The sequence below is a fragment of the Nanorana parkeri genome, unplaced genomic scaffold (genome assembly GCF_000935625.1).
Source record: "Nanorana parkeri isolate BGI_ZX_2015 unplaced genomic scaffold, ASM93562v1 scaffold869, whole genome shotgun sequence".
Taxonomy (NCBI): Eukaryota; Metazoa; Chordata; class Amphibia; order Anura; family Dicroglossidae; genus Nanorana; species Nanorana parkeri.
In genome coordinates, this window is record NW_017307137.1 from 614,816 (window position 1) to 636,021 (window position 21,206).

General features: G+C 41.8%; 1 protein-coding gene across 1 annotated transcript in view; it reads right to left on the bottom strand.

Moving 5' to 3' along the window:
* PLG (plasminogen) overlaps positions 1-21,206 on the bottom strand; it is a 64,038-nt gene that overhangs the window by 8,997 nt on the left and 33,835 nt on the right. The window contains exons 12-17 of the mRNA XM_018565642.1: positions 15,103-15,253; positions 14,355-14,451; positions 12,256-12,376; positions 9,837-9,911; positions 8,364-8,504; positions 2,540-2,646 (exon numbers count right to left, since the gene is read on the bottom strand). Of these exons, the coding sequence (XP_018421144.1) occupies positions 2,540-2,646; positions 8,364-8,504; positions 9,837-9,911; positions 12,256-12,376; positions 14,355-14,451; positions 15,103-15,253 (692 nt within the window). The remainder of the gene's footprint in view (positions 1-2,539; positions 2,647-8,363; positions 8,505-9,836; positions 9,912-12,255; positions 12,377-14,354; positions 14,452-15,102; positions 15,254-21,206) is intronic.

The following is a 21,206-nucleotide window of genomic DNA, read 5'->3' on the forward strand; positions in this document are numbered from 1 at the left end:
CCTTCATTTTTTTACCTTTTCGCAAAAAGGCGCAATTACAAATTTGCTAATATTTGTTATTTATTAACTCAATACAGTTTTATCTTTTAGATTTAGTCAGAAAATATTTTTTTTTGTGCACAGATACTGCTTTTGGTGTGTTTTAACAATTGAATTGTGTATTTTTATCGGTTTAATATTAGTTTGAGAAACATTTGCGCAATTATCGCAGGGCCTACAAATTTAGTATCACCATCTTTATATTCTACCGGGCCTGCGCTTTCAGAAAATATATGGTTTGGGGGGTCTTTTACAAATGCTAGCAACGCAGCAGTTGAAAATCAAATCAATAGGAAAAAATTGCAAAAAATTCAAAAATGGCTTAGCCAGCTGATTTGAAAAATGTTCCGGAGGGCTTGGCAGCGAAAGGGTTAAGGTGCATGAGAGCAGAGTGTGTAAAATGACTGGTCACCTGAACAAGGACTGTTTGATCTGGAAAGCTGAGCAGTGAAAGCGAGAGGCACCTACAAGAGAAAGAGCTAAGGCAGCCACAAAGGAAACTGCAGGCACATTATGGAGCGCTACTTTTAAAGTGACTCAGAACATTATACCACGCGGATAGTGTATTGACTCGGGCGCAACAAGCCACATGACTAGTGATGAGATCTTCTTCACACAAATTAATTTCAGTTCAAAGGACAAAGTCTTTCCAGCAAATGGGAAAAGTATTACTGGAGAAGGTAACGGTCAAGGATTCTTGAACTGCATCACACCTTCAGGGGCAAGCAGAGTATCCTTGTGAAAAATGTACTGTATGGCCCAGACCTAGAAGACTTGCTTGAGATGGTCTTAAAGTTCAATTCCGAGGTGATGAATGTACATCAGAAACATCAGAAAAACTTCAAGAGTATGTAGCCATGTCCAGCAACAAACCAGGAATTATATGCACCGACAACAGAGGGAAATACACGAGTAGAATCATAAGTAGAATCATATTTGAAGAAACAGGGTATAGCACACCAGACCACCACCTCATTCACTCCTGAACAAAATGGTGTAGCAGAACAGAAAAATCACACTCTTATAGAAATGGCCAGATGAATGCTGTCAGACGCCATCCCACCTAAGAAGTACTGGGGAGACGCCGTCATGACTGCAACATACCTAGAAAGCAGACTACCATCAAAAGCCATTGAAAGCACCCCATTTGAATTGTGGCATGGATTGAAGCCTAGCCTAGTACACATGAGAGTGTTTGGATGTAAAGCTTACACCTATATTCCCAACGAGAAGCGATCCAAGTTGGGGAACACAACCATTGAAGGTATTCTAGTGGGCTATAGTGAACAAAGTAAGGACTATAGAATCCTCCACCCAAAGACTGACAAAGTGACAATAGGTTGCACCATTTATTTTAATGAGAACCCATCACCAGAAACAATGATCTTGGGAAGTTGTGAAGTGAATTTGCCCAGTGAACCAGCAAAGGAAGCTGAGCTAAGTGAAGCCGCACAGGAATCAGAACAAGAGGTGGAACTCACAATGGATAAGTCAAGTTCCATGTTAAATTCTGCTGAACAACCTAAATTAGAATACACTAGGGTAACAAGGGGAATATGACCCCTAATCTATCATCTCTCTGCCGCAGATGTTTGCCCAATCTGCCTGAAATCTTGTAAGATACCAATCATCTTGTAGAGAGACATAAGTAGCTGACATGTAAGTAATGATGTGATTAGGGGGAGTGGCTTCTTGCAAGATTTGGTTTTAAGGTGGCAATGGAAGAGCAAACACATTAATTCAAGCAGGCATGCAGCATGGACACATGGACACACGTGCCTAACCGCAAACTTGTCACCAGAAAGCCTATTTAAGGAATGGAGCTGAGTGATAAAGTTGCTGGATAATCTTCAGTTGTTACCTTGTGATCCAAACCTGAACCTGTTCCTTTAATCAGCTGATCAGTTGATCCCTCTGCTTGTCCCTGGATTTGTCTCTGCTCTGACTTCTCATTGTGACCCGACTTGTTCTTGACCTTGTCTCTATTTGCCTGCCAGTTGCTAACTCAGCTAATTTCTGACCACAACTCTCCTGACCTCCTGGTGTGACCTCAGCCTGCCTCCTGACCATGATTATATATTTTGCCCTGCCTTTTCGGTTACTGACCACTGCCTCTCTCAGACCACACTCCCAGCCTGTCGTGGGTTTTAGTGTTTCTGCCAGCTGCAGCCAATGCAATGCTTGGTCTTGCGTTTTCAAAACCTACAGTATGTAAATTATGTGACTAGTAGTGTTTAAATCCTTTCACTTGATTCACAGTTTAGTATCCCACTAACACTGCTACACTTGCTCTTGTTTAAGAAACTGACTGTTATATAGCCATAAAATAGAGTACATCTCTCAAATGACATAATCCTAGATATGTATCTGTTTAACCTGGATGTGGTATGAACTTACATTGACAGTAGTGTTGCATATACAGTATGTGATCCCATTACAATGTATAATATGAGAGCATGTACATTTAATATTCTAAACAATTTACAAACATCAGTCTCACCTTGCGTCTCACCCCATCCTGTTACATAACATTCAGACCTGTCTGGCACCACATAATGTTCAGGCGGAAGGCAAACAGGGAGAACTTCATCTGTTATTAAAGCTGGGCTATGAAAGAAACATGTATCAGCTAATTCTTCAAATTAACAAATTGGAGCTTTATACAAAATTATAATCCTAGCAGTAGATATAAGCAAATTGATCTGCCAAATTAATATTTAACACCAATCAGTGCAATTTACGCAAGGTTAAGATCCACAGACATTTGGTAGTCCTTGTGGCATTTGCGGCCCAATGTTCCATGACATTTGTATACTGAAACACAAAACTTTGAGCTTATCCCCAGTGTGACAAGTACTAGATTCTTCTGCTCAACTATTGTCCTTAAAAGGTGTGTGTGGAATGGGGGGGCCTATGTGTAATTTAACTGTGCCATCTCACAGTGAACTGGCAAATGGGTCCATTTGACCTCTCACCTGTTCTCTACAGCACAAGTTAAGGGATAAAAAAAGCCCTGACACCAGAGTCTCAGAATCTTTACTAAAAGTGTCAGCAAAAGAATCTTCCTTATCATTGGTCAAGCCTGAGGAGTTGGTTCTAATAGACTTTTATGGTGCCCTCTACTGAACATCTCTAGCCTCAGAAAAAAAGACCCTAAAAGTCTATAAAGACTCACTGTGCAGACTGTTCATGATGACATTGGATTTACTGGTAACCTCATCCTTAGTCCACTATATTTCCTGAGCCAAGAAGAAGTTCTGCATTGTCCAGCTGGTTGTTGACTAGCTCTGTTGATACCTGCCATTTGTACCACGGTCATACAAGATTTTATGACCCAAATTACCCGTTTATATGCAGACTCGCGGAGGCCACAGATGCACTTCAATGCCATCGCCTGAAGATTCTATATTTGATTTGTTAGCAATCTTAGTGGCTTCTAAGCCAATGGCCGCTGAGACTCTGCCCTGCGGCCATTGACAAATGAGTCTTTGACTAATGAGCTTGTTTCTGAGGAGTCTTGGTCTACTGCTATTACTCCAAAAATTAAAGGAAACTGTTTTGGTTCTTATTGATGCAGCATGCACCACTCTGAAACCAGATCAGCCTGTTGCTCATAATAGAGCTGTTTGCAGCCTTGGGTCATTTAAAACATCCTAAGGCTGAAAAAACTTTCCCTTTGCAGCTGTTTTTCCAAATATTTCTCTATGGAGATTTGAAACATCCTGACAAGCTGTTTGCTATCTCTAAACATGTATTAGCCTTGTATCCATTCAGTAAGGATTTTGTGCAGAAGTGATCTATTCCCACTGTGGATCTGGCAGTGTCCCCCTTTTACAGGGCGCATACAATTCCAGTTAAGGATGGGCTGTCTTTAGGGGCCTGACCTTCATTTGATTGTGGCTGTGACCTTACTTTGTCAACCAGTCAAACCATTTTTGACTGGTTAAAAATCCCTTAAAAGAGATCTAACCACTGCAGAGGTCAATCTCTTGCTCATAGTGCACATGGAGAAGATCACTGTAGCGTTAAAATTCCAGCTGTCGGCTCCGAGTGAGTTTATGAGACATCCCTACATGCTACGGTGGGAGGGGCTGCTGGGATTGCCCATTATACAGGATCAATGGGAGAGTATTTGGAGAGCTGCATCTACATCCTCCATATGCTCCACCTACAAGGAAAGCCAGTATAAAGTACTTTATCACTGGTACCATACTACTGAATTTCTTTATAATATTTATCCCAGCGTCTCATCACTCTGTTTGCGATGTAAATCTCAAACCAGTTCCCTGTTCCATATCATCTGGCAATGTGGCCGAGTCAGGCCATTCTGGAGGAATGTCCAGTCTGTCTTGGAGGGCCTTCTTCACGGTAGGGTTCCGTTAGACCCCTTGAATTACTTACTGGGTCTTCCCCTTGAAGGGTTCCATAAATTGAATTAAAAAATTAGCATCTCATGTGTTAACAGTTGCACGCTGCCTAATAGCTCTTCACTGGAAGCGTAGTACTCCACCCGCAGACTCGGACCTCTATACCAGAGGACGTCCAAAAACTGGAATACCTGACTGCTAGGCTGAATAACAACTTGACCCTTTACAATAAACTTTGGGAAGCATGGGATGAACTGGAGCTTGCTGGCTCCACTGGATAATGGGGAACGGACGGTCCTGGTCCACTCTTTGGAGATATAAGGCCGAGTCGGTATCTATCTTCTACCCCTTCTACTTTTCTTTTCCAGGTTTCTTTCCTGGCTACGTTCCTCTATTTTTATTTGTTAAGTTTGCTCTGGCCAATAAGTCGAGCCGGGTGGTATTCTTCTTTACGACTTGAACCATTACAGTTCATTCCGAGTTATGTATACTGCCAAGACTAGTGAATATGTCGCAAGTAAAAAACCCATTTTTCCTTTATGCAAATTGTAATACCTGCTTGATAGTATTTTTTATTTAAGACTGGCTGCATTCATCTTTTCTTAATATTGGCTTGATACCAAAGTCGGTTTACTATGCATTGTACTGTGTCATGTACTGCAACATTGGCATTGTCCTGTGTATTCTTTGTTATTATTTTATTTTCTGAATATATAAATAAAAAATTGTTAATAAAAAAAATAAAAAAATTCCAGCTGTAAGGGTTTGCTAGAAGCATCCTCCATAATTTCTCACATGTGTCCAATGTCATTTCATATGTAAAGGACACTCTGGCTAAAGTGCTAGACTGTAGAGCCCACGTGCAAAAAGTGTTTGATCAGCATGGCCTTGGAGTGCGGATGTCTCTTTGGATCAACTCTTGACAATATCTTCAAGGATGCTACTGGTGGCAAGAGAACCGATTTTCCTCAGCAGAAGAAGCCCAAAGCACAGACTGCAAAGTCTTCTTCTTCCTTGTGTTTTTAAAAAAAACATCCCTTTTGTTTCTCCACTCCCTTGCCCCCCCTGTTGTTACTTCCCCTAGCTTGGCTCCCCTTCGACACACAATCTTTGGCACTCAAAGTCTGGGAAATCCTCAGACAACCCTTCCTTTGAGGGAAGGTGTGTCTATGGTAGTGTCTAGAAAACCAGAACACAGAAGTGCACTGGCGTAGTGTAGTAGTTAAAAAACTTTAATGTGAAAGGGTGTGTAGCCCCTATAGAGTTGCTACTAAACTAAATGTATTCCACCTGTGAAGAGGTAATTGTGCTGTGCAGCCTGTGAGGCAGAGGGACGTGCGAGTGTGTTAGTACAGAGCCAGGGATAAACTGTATCAACTTGAACTGATTGAAGTACACTTCCCAGCCAGGAGGCTTTGGCAGGGCCGGCCTTAGGGGTGTGCGAGCGGTGTGGCCGCAAGGGGGCCATGGCAACAAAGGTGCCAGGCGGCCGACACAGCTCGTCCTCGGGCGGCTTCTCTCCTCCTCACCGCTGGCCATCCAGCATGACAGCGCTCCTTCATCCGCCCCCCGGGGGGGGCGCAGAAGGGAGCGCTGCCTGCTGTCAGGATGGTGGAGCGGTGAGGGAAGGAGATCGGAGCCGCTGTCATCCTGTCAGTTTTAGGATGACAGCGGCTCTGTGAGAAAACCTTTTCATTCGTTTCATCAAACAATACACATTTTTATGCTATTTTGAATTCAGCCATTGGCGTGTTCTGGAGGCAGGGCGCATGACGTCATCTAACACCGCACGTGTTGGATGCCGCCACCAAGATGGCGGCGCCTATATCGGTGTGTAATGTCATGCTCCCCGCCTCCAAGAGGGTGGCATGCATTCACCGAACACGCCGGTGGCCAACATGACCGCCGCACATTCTCAAACAAATTATTATGTGCCTGAATAATTTTTTTGTATATTCAGTCAGATAATAATTCATTAATTTACACCTAGTCTAGGTTTTGTGTTCTGTTTTTATTTTTACTTTTCTAGATATACTTACTTGAAAAAAGGGATCGGCATAACAAACCTGGCACTTTATTTTTATAGACTCTATTTTAGTTTGACATTTATTGTTTGCCTTCTGTTGTTTTATTTGATAAGAATACTTATATTGTGCCTACAAGTTTAATACCTTTGAATAAAAGTTTTATTTTTATCATACTTTTTAATATATTTTTGTTTGCGGCTTAACAAAATAAGAGTCTTTAAATGGTGCGGATATTGGGGGAAATGGGTGTGGTTACTGGGGGTGTGGCCACTTATGGGTGTGGTCATTTCGGGGCGCTGTAAAGTTTTCTCGCACAGGGCGCCTAAAGGCCTAAGGCCGGCCCTGGGCTTTGGGAGGGTCTGCAGGAGAAGTGAACTTAGCCCGCTCTGCTGAGCAAGCTCAGAGGACGGGGAGGCTGTAGAGTGACTGGGCACACCACTCTAAGCTGCCAGCTTACACTACAGGAAGAGAAACAGCCCGTGTGGTGGATTGCACTGATTCCTGCCAGGCACTTGCTGTGGTGCAGGGGAAATACTCCATCTGTTCCCTTTTGAAGAGATTAATCATTGTTCCTCAGTAAGAGAACTGATTGCATAGAGGGGAACCAAAGCCTGGCAGGACGCATGGATCCTGGGACTGCTATATTAGCTGGGACATCGCCATCCTCATGCTGCAAAATGAATCCCGAGGAGACTGCACGTTTGCTACAGGAGACAGAGACCTGCCATCTCCTCGAACAGACTACTGCAAGAATAAAGGGAAGTTGGCTGGAGAAGGTAGGGATGCCCCCTTTTGCTGACCAACATAGGAGCTGTCATTCAAGTTGCAGGACAGGTGAGAGGCCTTTTGCCACCGACATTTATTAGAGTTAATTGGATCGCTAACACAGTATGGGCCCCAACATTGGCTAGCCTAAACTATTACTACTGGCCAGGAGTGCAGGGAGCTGGGGGATATTGGGGACTGAGCTATTAGTAGCCCAGTATCCAGAGTCAGTGAGAATCTATTCAGATAGCTCAACACTGTATATTGTATTAATTAGACAGCCGCAGCTGCAGAGTGTTTGAATACCAACATAGTGTTTATTACATGCTGTTTATCTTAGCTACTGCTCTTTATTTCCTTTGTTGGTCATATAAAGAACATTATTTGTTCAGATAAGCTTTTACAAAACCCCACAAGGTGTGTTGGTGTGCAGTGGATCCTGTCTGTGCGAGTTCCTGGAGTGGGACAGAAGAACCTGCTTTTTTACCAGCTCCTTCAGGGGTGAACGCTGCATGTGAATAAAAAAAATGAATGCATTCACAAATGTATTTGTTGTGTAGAAGCCAAAATGCAACTATAGGAATGATAGTGGGGGAACTGCCTAGATATTCTCAGGATGGAGCTGCTGTATCAAAAACGGAAAGCACTGTGTCCAGAGAGCAAGCCGGTGTGATCCTCTGTCCTCCTCCTTCATATCCCAGTCAGTTCTGCTTCCTCTAGTGCCTCTGTTCCACATACTACTGCTGCGCTAGGTACGTGTTTTGGAAAGAACACCTCCTCTTCATCAGTCTAAGCACTATTCGGCCGAAGATTTTAGCAAAACTTAAATTAATGATTACCTTCTGCCGAAGGAAAAGGCAAAAAGCTCAGGTCATTTTCTTTAGACAGCATTAAAAACTTGTTCTAATTCACAACCACTTTTATCCCCCCCCAAAAAAACAAAACAAAAACAGTCAGCTGAAGTTACACTTTAAACTGCGAGTATGATTATGGTGCATTAGAGGAAACTGGAGTTCCTGAGGAAATTATGGTAAACATAAACCACTAATTTAATTGATAATTTGCTGCAGGGATATTTATTCAGTGCTTACAAGTTAGTTATCCATGTAATGCAATGATAAGCATAGGTTAATTTCTATATCAATTAATATAATGTAAGAATTACCTCTTTAGCTTCAATAGTGCTATATCTGCATTTGATGGTTCCAGTATTAACTTTTCCACATCTCGAACTTGCTTGGATGGTTCATTGCCAACTTCTTTATGGATTCCAAGATGTATTTTGTAAGATGCTGGTTTGTTGGAACTGTTAAACAATAAGTGGGCAAACATCTGTTTGTTTACTATGTTTTATTCCGACATGTTGAATGATAGGATACGTTGTATTGTATTGGAAATAATGGCAGTATGAAACAACAATTTTGTGTATACAGTGAATCATTCATCTTTGTATACAGAACACCATTTACATATATAAATAGTGTTTGCCAAATCAGGTCCTCGAGGACAATTAGCAGTGCACTTTTTCCACACCTTTAGGCAGCACAACTGGTTTAATTAGCAGCAAGTTAAAATGGCCATGATGAGGTCATCCACACCATGCCCAAGGCTTGCAAGGCCACATCTCATAATATTTATCCTTTTTGGAAGATGCATTTTGGGTGGTCACTAGGGGTATACCCTAATTCCTCACTTATAGCCTCATTTCCTGGCTTTTTCCAACATGGGGTGGAGCAGCAATTGGCCTTATAAACACAATTACACAACAGGGTCAGGTGTCAGTGTTGGCTGTCTTATTTCAATGCTCTCTGGCATCGCTGCTTTGTCCACCCCTGTATTCAGGGCATTACGCACCTTCAGTTATGCCACCATTGTCGCCATGGGACTTCATAGTTGGTGTTGAGATCCTGCTGTTGACACTCTATAGGAAAGTGGCATTCCTAGTAGCCATAACCGTAGAGTCTCTGAACTGGCGGAGTTGTCTTGCACGTCTAAATTTTTGGTCCTTCACAGAGATAAAGTCATGCTGCATCTGAGACTCTCTTTCCTGCCCTAAGGTGATACCTGCGTTCTAGTTGAATGATGATATTGTGCTTGCATCCCTTTTCCAATGTAGGTGTTGTGGCACTGCTTTGGAAGATTCAAGTAGATGATGATTTAAAGTAGAACTGTGCTCTCCAATGAATGAAGAATAAAATTGTACAGTAATATTCTTTACTCTGCATTCATTGGTGGACACAGAACCAACCCCTCTGCCATTGCTGTTGCCTTAATGTTTATTTTTTAGTTTTTGCACTACTGTGTCATTTAACTGAACTTGTTCCACAGTGTGGGGGGTTTTGACCACCAGCAGGAGCCCCTATTATCTTTTGTTTTGTTATTTGTTCCTAGCATCCTACTGTGCAGGTGGCACTATACCCAATAGGTGATGATCTACAGCAGAGCTGTGTTCTCCAGTAAACACAGAGAAAATGATTTTATAGTACAAATACCTCTTTTCTTTTAAGGTATACAAAAAGGTTTATTTTTAATAAATGTATGTATTTGATGTTACCAGCCAGGTGCAATGTATAAGAAACATTGCTAGAGGTAGAATTAATTTGTGATTTTGAATTTAATTACTAAATACTATCCATACCGCTCTAAGCAGTGCTTTGCTGTGAGAACCCATTCACGGTCAATCAATGTTCCTCCACAGAAGTGCAGATTATAGCTGGAAGACAAGGAAATATTTCAGTGCACACTGATGCTTATAGAAAGGCAAAATGACTCACAGGCAAAAAAATTATATCCAAAATTTAGTGATAACGAAAGAACTAAATGGGAGACACGTGCATGCAATTTCTTATAGATAGTATATAAGTCAATTATAGTTGCAGAATTGCCATTTTGCCAAGACATATATGGTTGCATAGCTATGTGAATGAAGTGGTTTGCCTTTGATTTTGTTTTCTCACTTTAGTTGAACTATTATGGCTCATACATGTGCGCATCAGGACATAATGAACAATGCAAGTTCATGGCACCTGCTATACAAAAGCATTTTAAGCCTACTGACTCAGTGAGTATATATACTCCTGTATATATACTGGACAGCAAGGATTCTTATTATAGAATGCTCATTTTGGATTTCAGTTCTTACAATAATGTAATTCAACAAACTTTGATAGTCAAAGTGATATTACTTGGACTAACTCCATCTTTCTGTAACTGGACATTGGATTGTTTGACAACTTGGCCCCAGTCTGTTAAGATCCATGATATTTTACCATTTCCCGTTATTCTCAATGTAGGTTCTCCACGGGAATGTGTATTGGGCTCATTACTGTATTATTATTATTAGGGATGCACTGATAACGATACAGGTATCGGTGCCGAAACTGAGGATTTGGGGCGAGTACAGTGTCGCAAGGGAGCATGAAGCCGGCTTCATGCTGCCTAGAGACACTGTGGGGCAGTCTGGCTTCCAGACAAATTAGGAAGCCGGGCGGCGGGTCATGATTGGTCAGAAAGCCAGGCTGTCCCACAGAGTCATGAGGCAGCGTAAAGCCGGGTTCCGAGGCAATCCGTAAGCCAGGCGGCGGGTTTCCTGACTGGCCGGGAAGCTGGGCCCATGCTACTTCGCTACCTTAAGTTGCCGGTTAAAACAAATATCGGTACTTGTACTCGACACTGATAAGCCGGTATCGGTGCATCTCTAATAATTATAATACAGGATTTATATAACACCAACAGTGTGTGCAGCACTTTACATACTGCTGACCTATGATTGCACAGCTAAGTATCTGTGCAATCATATTGTGAAGTTTTCAGATGACAAGACAGTAGTGGAACTTATCACTAGTTGGGATTTATCCAAGTATAGACAAGAGGTGAAGGAATTAAAGGGTTGGTGTAAATATTTTATAACAAAGGAGATGATTGAACATTTTGGGAAGACCAGCACCACTCTTTATATCGGGGGTACATTACTCTGATAATTTCATCTGGAGTACTAATGTAGTCAGCATAGTAAAGGAGGCCCACCAACACATTTGTTTTTTGAGGAGACTAAAGTGTGCTTGTCTTGCCACTTTAGTCCATATTTCCATTACAGGTGTTAGGTGGCGAGCATCCTGAGTTCTCGCATCACAGTGTGCTGTGGTAACAGTTTCACTGCAGACAGACAGACATTGCAGAGAATGGTAAAGTCTGCATAAAGGATTACTGGCAGTAGCCTACCCACTATTAGTGATATTTACAACAGGTGTAGGGACAGGGCCTAAAATATCACAAGGGAACCTATTTATCCTGCATTTTAATTGTTTGCTCCTCTTCCTTCTGGCCGCAGGTTACACAGCATCAGAGTCAGAATGACTAGGTTAAGAAACAGTTTTTTTTCCTGATCTCCTTAGCTTAAATTCCCAATGACACTGAAATTGCTTCTATTATCATTATTATTCTAGTATGGGGTATTGCTGGGTAGTAAGGTGGATAATTCTCATGTTACTAAAGTGTAATTTTAATAAATACTCTGCTGCTTTTATGTATTAATGCTGCTTACATTAAATAGCTGTTGCTGAGTATTATTATTTATTGTTATAGTTTATAAATATATATTTATTATTATTTGTGTAGTATGTGTTTTGTCTTGATTTTATTAATCTTTCAACTGGGGCCTGAGTACCTTATATCATTCCCTTTCATGAGAAACATGTTTTGGAATGAGAATGAAAAAAAATCTATACAAGAATAGCACAAACTATAGTGTAAGTTATACTGACTGAAGGGTGGGGGGATAAGATGTAGCTATAACCAGAGCTTATCACAGTGTTTTTCAACCTTTTTTGTGCAAAGGCACACTTTTTTCATGAAAAAAATCACGAGGCACACCACCATTAGAAAATGTTAAAATGTTTTACCTCTGTGCCTATATTGACTATATATATTATCAGACCTGTGGTTTCATTTTGAAGAAACAGAGGGAAGGTCATTATCTAGTAGCACTTGCATGAACTTTAGGATTCTAATGTTCTGTATGCCTTTTCTTGAAATGTATAGAATAGAGTAACATTTACCTTGTTCGAAGACTAATCTGCCAAGGCCAAGAATGTGCATATGATTCACACCCACCAACAATTCTTCCAAAGCACTTTCTTTGCTTTCTTTTTGGCTTTCCGCACTCAATTTCTGTTGAGGCTTAAACAGTAAATATATTAAAAGCATATTAGTGAAGGACTAGCACATAACATTCCTTAACCACTTTAGCTATCATACAGTTATACCACTTAAAGACCTGAAGAATTCAACAATATTTACACTGCTGTTAATTTAGCCAAAACCTTCTCATTATGTAAGATAAGAAAGTGATACATACATTGTTTTGTTGGGAAAGGAAGGGGGAAGGGGGGATAAGATCTAAAAAAAAGTGTTTTTTTTTTTCTATTTTGTGTTAGCTATTCAAAAAGTAGTTTTACTGAAAAGAAAAAGTACACATTTTTGTTATACAATTAGTTCTGTTTTAAGTGACACTAAAACTTGTTTCTGGTACAAAGCATGGTAATGCTATTTACAAATTAACAAAAGCCATCTGTTTCCAATTCTGCAACACTGAAAAAAATAAAAAGCAAATTAATTTAAATGAAAAAAAATATTGAAATATTAATGTTAACAAAATAGAAATAAAAGTAAACTTAGCAGAAAAATATTATCTAAGGGGAGAAGGGGAGAAAGAAGTTATGTAGGGATAATTATGGTTAACTAAGAATAGATTTTATTTCATTTTTTTTTTGCAAGGGTGCTTTAACTGATGTCATATGCAAATCAAAGGTCACACTTTTGATCTACATATGAATGAAATAGTAACTACAATACATGGTTACATTGTATTTTTTCAATCACACTTTAGGATTATCTGCAAGTGTCATTTTATTCATGCTATGTAATACATAGCAATTCCCGGCTGTCATTTTGACAGTCGGTAGTCACCAGTAATAGAAGCTGAGGAATGGGGGCAGGGGGAGAGGAGCTGAACTCAAAAGATGAGTCCTGGAGACTTTATTGGAAATTGTTAGGGTGTATATCTACTACATTCAAAATCCTCAAGTGGTTAATGATTGTAGCCAAATTCAGTTACACTCTGTGAGGCACATATTCAGTAAATGCACAACCCTTGCTTATGCAGAAATGCTTTCTTTTCAAGTCAATAGAGTTTGAATCATGCATGCCCAGGAGGGGGTGTAGTGCTGGACTGGGAAGATTCTTAAAAGAGACTGCACAGAGTGTTGACCGTGCTGCACTATGGAGTGTTTCAGTAAATATATAGTAGCAGGCTGTTATAACTTTTTGGCCAATAGCCATCCATTGGTGCAGAAAGTTTGGAAATTAGGATGATATGTTTATTTGGTTAACTTAGATTTTTAGAAATGCAAGCATTTCTTCATCACATGTTATGCAATAGTAGGTCTGAAAACCACTGGAACCTTATGTGCTATGCCAATGTTTTGTGTTATCTATCTTACATTCCCAAACCCATGCAATGTAAAGGCCTGCCTAAAAAATCTATTCAATTTGTATGCAATCAGTCAGACCCTTTCAGTACATAGTTTTTGGTGTCATATACAGTATATCATTTTATTTTATGGTTTCAGTTTTTCTTCCTAATAATAAGTATGTAGTTTTTAGATCCAGTGTTGTATAATGCCTGATAAAAAAAAAAACTAACATGTTTCAATAGCTTGCATCTTTAAAAACTTCAACTACCCAATAAATATACTGTATCTGGTACGTATATCAATAGGTTGGGAGGGTAATTGGAAAAATATAGATGCACTAAAAATGCACTTATCCTTTAAAGAGTGATAAAGGGTCAAACAGCCCTAATCTTTTTTGTGAAAGATTAGTGATGGTTTAATTTTACAAAAAAAACCCTACCAATCTCATTCCAAAAGGTGGCACCAAGGCCAATGTAAATGTACAGTAATAACACAATTTCTAACTTAAAATGTATGCATATAAGAAAATGATCACGTGTAATTGAAAATTGCAGTAGCTAAGTTAGGAAGAAAGCACAAGAGTAATACTTATGAACTCTTTGTAGTTTCTCAGAGATTACTCTAAATTCTAAGGCTTTGTGTTATCTTGTATAAGCAATGAAATGGGTATGCAGAACATTTACCACAAGCAGGAATTTCACAGTAATCCCAACTGACTGGGCCAGGGTTTGTTACAAAGCACCATGGGCCATTTATATCTCCATCTGGGTTCCTGCAGTACTGTCATTAGAGAACACAAAGGTATGTATTAGGACTTTAGTAAACTAAAATGGTACCTATTTTATAGCAAATCATTTATTGATACACCCTTTTTAATATATAGTAGTTACAGTTTTAAAGCTAATCAGCTAAAAATTACTTCAGTAAAATGCTGATTAAGGGCCAGTGGGGATTATGTGCTTTAACTGGTAAAAGCAGCATGCGTTTGACATCAGTTTAAGACTATTCTGAGATTATTCAGTTTTATTTGCAGGTGCATCTGAACTGCAACTGGCCTGCTTCAAGCTGTAATACTTATACCAAACAACTGTGGTACAAAGGGAAAAGTATCCATCTATATACCAGCATGGAAAATCTATCTATCTATCTATCTATCTATCTATCTATCTATCTATCTATCTATCTATCTATCTATCTATCTATCTATCTATTCACATACATATACAGTACATATATACAGTACATATACCACATACTTGTAAACACTTTATTGTGAAGTATATACACTTTATACACATACATGCATACACACTGTATTTTTAGTATATGATATTACATTAATTTACTTTTAGTATATGATTTTACATTATCATTATCTGATTCAAGGTCAGTGACACATGTACTAATTTGTTTATTCTCAAACAATCTTACATTTTTATCTAATCCAGCTTCTGGATGAGTTATTGGTGTAAAACTGTTGTGTGTCTGAGGTGTTTGGGAACTCCACTCTTGACAGGTATATCCTTTAACAGTGACCGATCTTGTGCCACGATAATCTTGACCTTTACCAATAATGCAGTCTGACAGAAATAATAAATGAAACTAGTTAGCAATGTATTGTGCATTGGACTTAGCTTTGTGTGTTACTCACAAAATAAGGCATTTCATTTGTCTAGTTCCTTGGATATTTTAAACCAAAAGAAAATTGAATGCATGTGCATACTTTCAATTTGAATCCTGATAAGAAATAAAGAGAGTAGATTGGTATTAAGGAACTGGCAAGTTACTAAAGTGCACCAGACCATAAAAAGATCTCTGCACATACTGTACCTATTGTAGTCCTTTAGAACAGCACAGGAGCTCTGAAGACCTGTACTGATGTTCTGGTGCCACTTTCCAACATTAGAATTTATTGCATTTATTGAAGATTTACGTTAAAGAGAGTATTATATGTAGCACTGAATACACTAACAAAAATTGTATAGTCTAATACATTGGAAATATCACTTTGAACATAATGGGGCCTATTTAAAAATGAAAACAGGATTTAAAGGAGAACTATGAGGTGAGTGCTTTTCACTCACCTCATAGTTCTAGCCGATCTGTGACAATGAGACTGTCACAGGTCTGCTCAGTAGATCGGGAGGTGAGCGAACTCATACCGGCGTTCGCTCACCTCTCGATCCTATCACTGCTCTCTGCCGTGACAGGGGAGGGGCTGGATTCCCCACTCCCCGATCCGATCCAACGGCGTCTCAGTATACTGAGCCTGGGGTGATGGGAGGACGCTAGTTTGTGTTCTCCCGTTACCCTAAGGAGAACTAGGAAAGCCTTAACCCATAGTTCTCCTTTAACTTAGCTGTAAAATCAGTTTCTTGGAGTTTATCGCAGGACACAGGGAGGTAATTCTGTGCAGCTGTCATCAGGTGATTGGACATAGGCAAAACTGTAAGGACAGCCTTGCATAATCCATCCCACTCCCAGCTTGCCTCAGTTTTGTAGCAAGCAGTACAAGAGTAAGTCACAAAAAACAGAGGGAAGGGTCCTGTGATCCCTGGTCCTGGCAACAAACTTGTACAGCTTGTGGTTGAACCTGAATGCCAGAAGGCCTACGTCTAATGTCCTCCTCATGTGACAAAGGGCCCAAAACACTTCTGCTTGAAGGAACCATTCTGTGTGGTCCAGACATTGATGACTGAGGAAATCCATCTGTTAATTTCCCATGCCAGGGATGTGCACAATGGACAGGGCTGGGATGTGAAGGTCTATCCAACCAAGAATCAAGTCCACTCCTTTTTGAGCTGCTCAACGTTTGGTGCCTCTCCGATGGTCCATGCAAGCCAGGTCTCCTCCCCAGCCAGATAGCCTGGCATCCATGGCATTTTAAGCACATTTCAGACAATTGGAGGGAAGTATTTCCCTAATTCCACCATGCCAGAGCAAGACAGGACTTGCTGGACAAGCGAATGAGAAGGTTCAGAGGGACTGAACCTGTTTGCCCTGTGCAGCCAGAATGCTAAGCTGCAACAGCCTGCAGTAAAACTGAGCACAGTGGGCTTCCTCAAAGGAGTCTGCCATCAAGTCTAGCACCCTCATAAAAATACAAACTGTTGGGCGATCTCTGGACCACAAGGTCCAAGCATGGGAACAGAGAGAAAACCCAAAATGCAGTGTTATGATCTGCCATTGTGGGGAAAACCTCAGCTTTCACTACTGTGGAGGCTGGAGGGCACCTTGTGTCCCAACACTGCAGGCAAGAACAGTAACCCAGCATAGCTGTTCAGATATGCAGGTGTATGCCGCTAGGGAAGTTGGATATGGAGAAAGATTTGGGGGTCATTGTAGACCACAAACTGAATAATAGATTACAGTGCCAGGTTGCTGTAAGCAAAGCTAGTAGAATCTTGTCCTGCATCAAGAAGGGAATGTTTTGCAGGGATAGGTCTATCATTTTGCCACTTTACACATCAATGGTTCGGCCCCACCTGGAGTATGTGGTGCAGTTTTGGGCACCGGTCCACAGAAAGGATGTCCTTGAACTGGAGAAAGTCCAGCGGAGGGCGACCAAACTCATAAAGGGGATGGAGGACCAGAGCTATGAGACACGGCTACTAAATTTACACATGTTTACGTTGGAAGTAAGGAGATTAAGGGGGGACATGATTTTCATGTACAAAATGTTCCATAGTCATAGCAACATTAGCAACAAACTCTTTGAGATTAATTCCGTAACAAAGATTAGAGGACACCACCTAAAACTGGTAGAAAAAAAATTCGAACACAAGGGGCGAAGGGGGTTCTTCTCAGTTCGCGCGGTTAGGGTCTGGAACTCCCTGCCTCAATTAATCTGGAATCATTCAAGAGGCTTTTGGACGACTTCCTGAGAGACCGAAATGTACAAGGGTAGAGGTACTCTTAAGAATGAGAACACTCATGGACCTATACACACACACACACATACACACAACAGGTTGGACTTGATGGACTTATCTCTTTATTCAACCTCAAATACTATGTTATAATATCTGGATCTCCTGTATAGTATCGCAGAGTTGCAGCACCAGCGGTAGCAGCATGTGGACAGCTCAGCATATGCCAGGAGGAGGGAAATTGAGGGTTCATATGCAGACTAGTGCCCCAGAGGGAGGCTGTGCGGGTGCTGTGTGGCTCCACAGGCTGCCTATGGAACTTAAAGAAATGGGGCCAAACCTACAAAAAGAGAGACAGCAGCTTCCGTTCCCAAAAAAAGTCTGAAATTATCCACTATAGGGAATGAAGGGACTGCTACAGTGGACACCTCCCCCACACTAAATTTGTCCTACCCCTCCCTGCTCAAAACCTTTTGCGTAACCTGCCAGTCGCTAGATACAGCGCACATGCTGTATCCAGCTTTGACATATTCCGCTATTAGCGTAGCAGAAAAGCTGGGGTCTCAGGTGGGCTCTGCAAGGTCTCTGGGGGGCTGTGCAGGATCTGTGGTGGGCTCTGCAGGGTCTCAGGGGGGCTTTGCAGGATCTGTAGTGGGCTGTAACCACAGATCCTGCACAGCCCCCCTGAGACCCTGCAGAGCCCACCATAGACCCCCACAGAGCCCACCACAGATCCTGCACAGCCCACCTGAGACCCTGCAGAGCCCAGCTGAGACTCTCAGGTAGGCTGTGCAGAATCAATGCTGGGCTCTGCAGGATCCCTTTACCACAGTGTGATCCTCTTACCTGCATCTGCTGTCCTTCACCGCCTGCTGGTGGACTTGGCCTCCTTCACCACCGCGCCGGACTAGTGCTGCTTGGTCCCCGTCCTCCTCCACCGCCCAACCGGCGCTTCGAGGATTCGGCCTCCTCCGCCGTCCGACCAGCTTTTCGGGAACCCGGCTTTCTCCGCCGCCCGACCGGAGCTGCGGGGACCAAGACCCGACCCCCTCCTACTGCTCCTCCACTGCTCCTCCTCCTCGATTAGGCAGTGCAGCCCAGCTCTCCTGACTGTCTTGGGCGTGGCATTTTTGCCGACCCCCAGAAAGTGCTGCTCAAGGTAAACGCCTTGTTTGCCTTGCAGCAGATATGCGCCTGAATACAAGTGAGTGCCCCATGCAGGATCCAGTGAACACATTAATGCACATCTTCCTTTTGATAGTGTCTGGGTACAGACCACCAAGGCTCTGCCGAGGAAAATAACTAATCTAGATAGCTGTTGCTTTTTGCCACAGTGCTTGTGAGCAACAAGGTTAGCTTGCTAGAAGAGTCTTGAGCAGAAAAGTGCAAACAAATTTGTGCTTCTCTGAGAGCAGAGGGAAAGTGTCCATCTCCTAAGAACACTAGCAAAAAACATAGGCAGGCTGTAAGTGGGAGGGTTTATACAGAGCTGTCCTTAAAGGAGAACTATGGGGTTAGGGCTTTTCCCCTTAGTTCTCCTTAGTGTAACGGGAGGACACAAACTAGCGTCCTCCCGTCACCTTAAGCCATCTGTTCCGCCAGTCAGCGCTGGAGGATCAGAGCGGGGAATCCAGTCCCTCCCCTGTCACAGCAGAGAGCCGTGACAGGATCGAGAAGTGAGCGAACGCCGGTATGTGTTCGCTCACTTCCCGATCTACCGAGCCGACTTGTGACAATCTCATTGTCACAGGTCGGCTAGAACTATGAGGTGAGTGAAAAGCACTCACCTCATAGTTCTCCTTTAAGGTTTTGATTTGCCAGTGTCCAGCCGACTGAAGGTAGCTGCATAAGCCATTGGTTTGAGAAATAACTCCATGTGTCCTGTGATGTACCATCAAGAAAAAAACTTTTATTTTTTTCTTCTTCAGTGCACAGCAGTCAATTTGACCCCATTTTGTCGCTACAATAGTCTCTGCTTTATAAAAGTTTAAAACTGCAAATTATTTGAAATACATAGTTCTCCTCACATTCTCTCCATTGAAAATAATGGATTGTATCTGGTGTAGAGTGGCATAAATCTGCAAAACTTTAATAGTAAGAAAAGGATAAAAATCCTCATAAATTGCCACAGTTATCTGCAAATTAGATTTTTCTGTTTTTTCACCACTGTTAAAATATAATGAAATTGAACAAGGGAGTTGACCGAAGCAGATTTACAGATAGTTAAAAGTTTCTATCCTCATCCCCCAAAAAACAGGCAGAACAAAGTTAGCCATTAGAGGTTAGGTAGGTTACTTAGAGCCCACCTCCAAGCACAAAAAATTACTACCCCTGCAGTGAGGCCCCCATACTGCAAGGGTTACATGCTTCTTTTTGCCTTTCGGTAGCGGTAGAGATAAGTTGCAATACGTATTCCTTGCTCTGGCAGGGTCCCTCCATCTGTGTAACCATCCTTTGAAGCCTCCTCTCTAAACGCTTCTGGCAATTGTCACACCCCTGCCTCCTCTACAAACGGCAGGGTTATTAGCCCTGCATTATACGTGATTATGCCAAGGGACTGCCCACAGTCTGGTGTGACAGGCAGAAGAGGAGAGCACTGGGGAAGTGGGAAGACTACAAGAGTATTTTTTCAGCCTGGAGATGGGGTTTAAAGTGTATTTATAGCCAAACTTTTTTGCTCTAGTTTTGGATAAAATAGGAAAAGGTTAGGTTCTTTTTTTGCTGTCTGTGTCTCTCTTGGGAGATTTTCCCTTCACTTTCTGTCTTAGAGACACAGCAGAAAATGTCAAAAAGTGAACCATTTTAAATAGTTGTCAATGGAAAATTTCACCTATCAGATATTTATCCTCATCTCCTAAAACTCTAAAACTATAGATTTTTTTTCACACTTTCTGTCTCAGTGAAACCAGGAAAAATAGAGGGGTGCATCTCAAGACAGTTGGGCCTGTTTATAATAATTCAAAATGCTGCATGACACAACACATGGTATAGCATCCAGCATAGTGCAATTATGTGTGTTACTGTGCACTGCAAAGAAACAAGCACAAGAGCGATTTCTCTTGCACTGGGCCCAATTCAAAATGAATGAACTGCAGTAACACGCATGCTGCAGTGCAATATAAGGATCAGTGACACCCATGAATTACTTCAACAAAAGTGCGAATGGACCCTAAGTGAATTTAAAGAATGTTTTTGAGTGCACAAATAATGCATGCATTGGTAACTGGGTGTGTTTTATCAGGTGTGATGCAATATGACAATTGAATAAACTAAAGGAAGATTCAAGTGTATACTATGGGGTCTATTCACGAAACTGCCGAAGGATCTAGCAGTAGCTTCGGCCGATCCTTCAGCTAGCTTCGGCCCCAGGACCCCTTCGGTTCAGTAGAACTGAAGGGGTGCTGTACGGGCTATTCACTATAGCCCTACTGCTCCCGAACGTGGCCGAGCGGCTCAGTCGAGCCGAACGCATATGCCTCGGCTCAGCTGAGCCGCGCTGAAAGCCGAAGCTGGCCGAGCGGCTCCCGGCTGCCCAGGAGAGAAACACTGCTACTACGGCTGATTTCAGCCGATATACGTCTGAAATAAGCCGTACCAGCCTGAAGTGAATAGGCGAACAGTGTTCGGCTCACTTCACTTCAGGTCGGTCATTGACTCGGCTGCCTA